The 6,451-nt window shown below is 47.3% G+C and overlaps 1 protein-coding gene across 1 annotated transcript; it reads left to right on the top strand.

Moving 5' to 3' along the window:
- The first annotated feature begins 753 nt into the window (after window positions 1-753).
- LOC34623359 (PWI domain-containing protein C825.05c) lies at window positions 754-3,081 on the top strand. Its single transcript, XM_026334383.1, has 9 exons — window positions 754-840; window positions 1,013-1,106; window positions 1,260-1,340; window positions 1,535-1,644; window positions 1,900-1,971; window positions 2,161-2,284; window positions 2,434-2,511; window positions 2,739-2,894; window positions 3,029-3,081. The coding sequence occupies exons 1-9, from the start codon at window positions 754-756 to the stop codon at window positions 3,079-3,081; spliced, it is 855 nt and encodes a 284-aa protein (XP_026190168.1).
- Window positions 3,082-6,451: the final 3,370 nt, after the last annotated feature.

Raw genomic sequence — 6,451 nt, 5'->3', positions numbered from 1 at the left:
GAATCGACTTTTGGCTCTTCTATAGCATTAGTTCCACATGATGGCTTCACTCTATTAAAGCTCACCGACCGTGGGGCCCTGGCTTCGACTCTGAGTGCATGCGCGGAATGGGAGGTGATATATTCGACGTTGCCGTAAATACGTTCCGTTAAACGAGTTTCCTATAGGCATTCGTACCTTATTGGATCTTTTCTTGCAGGTCGAGTGATTGCCCTTTCATTCCTGCTTCCTTAGATCACTCAAGCTCGGCACTGTGGGTGGCCGGCCCTTGCAATTGGCATCGGTTTGCCGCTGCCCCTACTATGATATATGCCAGGTTTTTAGGACAAAAACGAAATTTGTATTCCAGAGGAGAGGAGTACGAAGTATTAATTGGCTTTTAGTGCGCGCGTGGCACTTCTCACACTTTTGGAAACTGCAGGGACTATCACACCTTGGAATGGCCACCGCATCAGCATTGAAACTCTCACGTCATCCACTGCTTCCGCGTATCCTTGCCTACGGTCTTGTTTCTATCGCAGAAGCTTCAAATTTCGTTGCACGCTGGTTGTTGAGCAGGCATTACATTTTGGGAGAGCAACGGGAGGCTTCCCGCGGAAACTGGTACCCAAACTCGTCGGCCCTTTATCAATACTCAAACAGAACGGTTTCAAGACACAGTGGATTATCTCTCAAGTGGAGATCAGGCTCAGCGGGGCCTTTTCAGTTACGGTGACATCGCGTCTGATCCGGAGTTTTGTCTCTGTAAAGGAAATGGCAGGGAACTTCTACAAGGGGACCTCCAAGGAGCAAACTCCATTTTTCAAAGATAAGGACACACAGCTTATTGCACAGAGAAAAGTAAGTGCGCACGCTCATTAATTTACTCAGCCGTGCACATGTGAGGTACGGAGGCTACACGGTAGTAAGCTGTACTTTGAAGGTGGCATCGTCTGTAGCGAACGATGCGTGCACCATCTTAATTTACGAGATTTAGGACGATGTTTGTGTGGTGTCGCATGATATCTTCCAGTGGCCGGCTATTTTCGAGCAAGAGGTGGACATGACGAAAGTGAACGTCGAAGTCATGAAGGCGTGGATAAACCACAAAATCACTGAATTGCTTGGTGAGCTGCCGAATACGAACTTATTCTCAGGCATTTCGTACTAACCAGCATGTAATGCCAGACTCATATGTCTAAGTATGTCAATCAATTCTTCCCTCGTAGTTATCAGCACCACACCTACAGCCGATTGAGTGTGTCTGTCTTCCTGTTCAGGTTTCGAAGATGACATTGTCATTTCTTATTGTCTCTCTCAGCTGGTGCCGGAAGAGGCTTTAGCTGCAGACGTTGACGAGCGTGAGGAACACCTCAATATCTGGAGCGTATAATAGCACATAACAAGTGCAGCTGTCCACCCTTTTTAGGCTTAATTCAAAAACTAGGACAATGTCATTTGCATAGTAAAACAGCTGCCTGTTGTACACTACCTTCACAATAGTCAGAGAACTTCTTCGCAAATTTTCGACATTGTGTAAGGCATCTACCTTCAGGAAAAAATTACCTGTGCCCGAAAAAACTAGCGATATCCCTCACGGGGTTCGTTGGTAAGCAGGCAACGAATTTTGTCCGCGAACTGTGGAAGCTGCTTTTAAGCGCCCAAGTGAGCACAGAAGCTTTCGCATACACATTTCGTTTTTATACTCAAGGGTGGTTATTACCTGTGCAACAAACTGTTACGGGTGCAGACGCTGTTGGATGCCCCCGTGGACCTCATGCCTGACTCTCTGTACTAACACGTTTGTGCTGTATATTTGGACGTTGGAAACTGGATATCTGAGCATTTCTTGGCATGCTCAGTGCCCGAAATGAAGGGGGTCTGAATCTGTTATGACGAGTACTGTGAATGGATGTGCAGGACACGCCCACGGGAATTCCACCGGAGTTCCTAGAGAACAGAAGGCTGGAAATGGAAAGGAAAAGAGAGGAGGTGGGGAGCATCCGTATCATGTTTATGCGGCCGCCTAGCATTGCGGCTTCAAGTTGGATACTGTATTGCACACAGTCATTTGGTTTGTGATAGTTAAGAGACTTGTAACGTTTTGGGATGCCAAGAATATTACAAGTGCGGCGATACCCCACATGCATTGCACAAAAGTGTTGCTGCGCTGTCTTACAGGCTGCACGCATTAATGAAGAGCTGGTGCGTAGGCATGAGCAAATGATGGCATCGGAGTTCAACAAGCAAATCAAACAGTTCGCCACGGGGACAGCTCCCCCAAAACCACCGACACTCATAGCCTGTGGGTTTTTTTCCTTTGTTCAAATCGTTTGTATCGGTATTGGTGCACATTACATCCCCTCTCTGCTTCACTGCCGCAGAATCGCACATCCGATAGCAGGTGCATAGGCTTCGTACTTTTGCGCGTGCGCCTCTGCGTATTGTTCTCAGACGACACGATTCCGGACACTGGGGGCGGTATGAGGGGCTGGGATAACGATGATGCACCTGCAACTCGTATTCGCGCAGGTAAGCAGATGGCGAGTGCCAATAGTTTCATTTACCTTGGCCCCCAGGAATTCAGAACTCAAAACGCACAATACATATGCTGTTTGCAATGAACCGCGCAGACACTTTTTTTTTGCACAAACTCGATGTAAAGTCTCCTTGCTCCAGTAAGTGTCTGGAAGCCTACCGGGGCGTATCAGAAATTATGCTACATAGAGAATCTTGTTGTTTTGTTTGCATCGTATCAGGCTCCCATGAACGCAGCCGGAGTAACAGCCGAAGTCGTAGCCGGTCTGCCGGCAGAAGCCGCCGGGCTCGCGGGGATAGATACGAGAGGCGCAGGGGCAGGCGGCGAGGCGATTCTCGTAGTGTATCGCATTCACGGTCCCGCTCGCCAAGCCGAGGTAAAAGAAGTAAAGGATTATAGTATGTCCACCTAGTCATCTCCTTTTATTCATACCTTCTGTGGGATAGGTATCATGCTTGCATAGGGCGTTAAGGTATTTGCATTGTGTTGCTTTGCCTCGTGTTGGCTCAGGCCGGGAGAGGGATCGTGACCGTCGGCGTGGGCGTTCTAGCGACCGTGATTGAGCTGACAGCAGAGCTGGCGGTTTAATTTCTTTTAGTATGGGGTGGTTTGGGTCATTCAGGACAGGAGATGCGTGTCTCCCGAGCATCGTAGTCTTCAAGACCGTCCTTTCCTTGGGTTTTCTGTGTCTCAATACAGTGCACCGCTGCGTGGGTTTCTCCACAGGGGACAGGGATTCCCGGCATACTTTTTAGTTTCCAGTTGCTCAACAAGGTCGCTTATGGGCTGAACTGCCCAGGGTCTCTATAGTTAATCGATGTGGCTCATTCTGCTACAGTTCTTTTCGCATAATGTAGCTGGAAGTCGAGTATTCTGGGGAGGCAATCTGTTGGCCTTGGACCATAATGATCCGGGAACGGCTTAAAAGCACGAACAAGCACTTGCCTGACGAAATAGCGTATAGGTGCTCTGCAAGGAATATGGGCGAAAAGCGAAGTTTCGCTTAGCCGAAAAACCCTGTTTGTTCTTGAGGCGGTGGGATGGTGTGTGAATGGGTTTGGCGTGGGCTGCCTTGTAGAGCTTTGCGTTCCTTTGTCTTGTGCCTCCGAGAGAACAAGGAAGGCAGATTTATTTTGTTTACACATGTACCCCGTATCTCCCACAAGCAAACTGATTTCTACCCATTGACTCATGCATTGGGGGGAGCTTCCATCGTGTACCCCGAGCAGTACGTAGCTCCGCGTAGGGAACGCACCCAATAGTAGGTATTCAATCATTTCAAATCTACGAGGCCGAACTCCCAGAATTTTCTCTAGCTCCTGCGCATGTTTGCCCTTTCTGCTCAAGCAGCAGTAGTAGTGCCATGCATACTTGTTTTCCAGATCCTCAACAGGCAAGACTAGATAGTGCCCTGCGTCACGCGACTATTGAAATGTACTGTATATCCACGGCATTTCGTCCTCGCGCTCATGGGCTGTTTCTCTGCTCAACTCTTTATTTCTCCGACTGTCCACTGCACGAGTTACCGTGGAACCGAGAGACGGTATGTATTAGATTGCTGCACCCGAAAAAACAATGCTCCAGTGGATTGTAGTGGCGTCTTCGCCCTCGTGTGTGAAGTCGGTGGGATCAGTCGTCAGTGTTTCAAGCCGGCTCAAGCCCAGCACGCGAGAATGTCAAATACCCTTGGCAGCATTACACGACATTAGGAATGAAGGGATATAGGATGTGCAAACCTTAGATTACGGACAGCAAAGCTGTGCACCACACCTTGATCTGAAGGGGCAACAAACGGGGTCTACTCGAGAAGGAGGAGGTAGACATGTTAATCCTGATGAACATGGCCTTTTATGGAAAACCTGTGTGGCCGGAAGAATTTGCTTGCCTTGCTCTATTTACGAGCTGTGGGCCAAAGCACTGTGGCTGAATCTGCTTTAGGTGCTGCGGCTGCTCAATTTGAAAGAACGGAGGCTGATTGGTTGTGCTTAATCGTATTCAAGACGTTAGCTGGGACGCTTCATACAAGGCCTTAGATATTTTACGAGTTGTGTGACAATTTGAATGGTTAAAAGAGTTCCTTTGTGTCACGGAATAGTGCTGTTTCCCTCGAGTACCTAAGTCCGCAATACCATAACTAACGGGTAGCCGGGGTCTACCAAGCACAACTGCCAACTGAGTATTTACAGTCGCATGCATCGTGTCAGGTCAGTGCACAGGCCACTCTTCCTATCTTCATGCATTTTCTCTTCTAGTTGGAATGTAAAACAATATTCTCCGCGGATCAAAGTTCCTCAGCTAGCAAGTTACGTCAAGGCAGAAGCTCTTCTCATGCTGACTTCTGGCACATAAAAGTAGGCATTTGCGCACAAATGGAACTTAGTTATCTCGGTCCCCAGAATGGAAATGTTTTGGTTCAACATCCTTTCCTGTGCTGACTGGGTTCATAAGATGGTACTCACTTCTAGAGAGTACTTCCGTGCAAGAGTAATCCGCAATGCGCAGCATCTCTTGTTGGTGCCTGGGCCTGGCTGTGCTGCTTTCATAATTGCCTTGAAGAAAGAGATTAAGTGGGAAACTCCGTGCTACAACAGAATACATTTGGAAAACGCAGGGACAGAAGCTGTGAAATAGGACACGTAGGAATTGGCTGCAGACTTGGCGCCTGCTATTCTGATTCTAATGCAATGAGTTTTTTTACCGATACACTTAATAACAAGGAAGCACGTTCACGTGTTGTTGGCTCAATACATTAGACTATCCTGGTTTCGGTAAGCCATGTTCTTTCCATATTATCACTGTCCTCAAATTGCGGAGTTTGCACAAAGCTATCGATATTGTTGTCGTACAAAGCCACAGAATGCCAAAACTTGTCGCTGACTCCGTCACGTGGTACCCCACTACAAGCCACTGCTGTGTTGAGAATAAGGGCTTCCACGCATAAAGGACAGCAGAAAATATGTTCTGTTCAATTGAGTAGAAAAGCATTAGCCTCTGGGATGTCGCAGGACCATTGGTCTTATGTTTTTTTGGGAGAGTCCTGCAGCCTTTTGAGGTCTTGGGATTCTATCCACAGCACAGAAATTCGTAGCTGTTGTAATTCTATGGGTTCTTTATAAATAAGGTTTCATGGAGCTAGGTTGTCTTTCAAACCTCTCCAAACTAGTTATAAATATTTAATCATCGTTCTAGCATGATGTGCGCTAGAATCATTTGCAAGGTTATTTTAATAGCTACGTAATCAAATCCTTGTACTTGCCATTCTCAGTGCAGAGGCTCCCTGAATCATACTATACGGTAAAATAGATGGATGGAGCAATCGTGCACTTATGCCTTCGCTGGGAAGTTTTCGTTGATTATTTTCCGTATTCCTTGGACCAGTAGACTCATTGATCCTACAGCAGCAATGGAAGCACTCAATATTGTTGGTCCTGCAGTGGCTTTGTGGAGCGTTCCTAAAGTCGCCAGTGGCTACGTTTTCCATTCCCCTCTAGAGGAAAGAGGAAGGCATTTGTGTTTAGCGTGAAAGGCCAGGGAAGATGAGGGAAGGATTCATCTTCTCACCTAAGCAGTTACAACTCGGAGCAAAGGATGGGATGACTCAACCAGCTGTATAGGAGTGGACGTGGTAGAATATGTTAAGGCAAGACTGTTGCCATCAGATTAAAGTACCTTTGGAGGAAAATCAAAATGTCCTAGGTTGGTTTGCCTTAGCACTCATGCATCTCACGCTGTTTGCCTCACTCCCGCAACACGAACAATGGTGCCTGCCATGTGTGCCTTCGATTAACAACTTCCGTACGAATGCGAGGACAACTCGAAGGGTGCAGATGGACAGCTTCACGACTATCTCTACTACCCTTAATCCGTGACACTATGAAATCATGATGACGAGAGAAAACTTTGCATTGAAGCACTACCTGGCCCTTTATATCT

Source organism: Cyclospora cayetanensis, unplaced genomic scaffold, assembly GCF_002999335.1.
Source record: "Cyclospora cayetanensis isolate NF1_C8 unplaced genomic scaffold, CcayRef3 CcayRef3_contig_400, whole genome shotgun sequence".
In the NCBI taxonomy this organism is placed as follows: domain Eukaryota; phylum Apicomplexa; class Conoidasida; order Eucoccidiorida; family Eimeriidae; genus Cyclospora; species Cyclospora cayetanensis.
The sequence above is the reverse complement of the archived record's forward strand: the minus strand, read 5'-3'. Positions and strand labels throughout refer to the sequence as shown.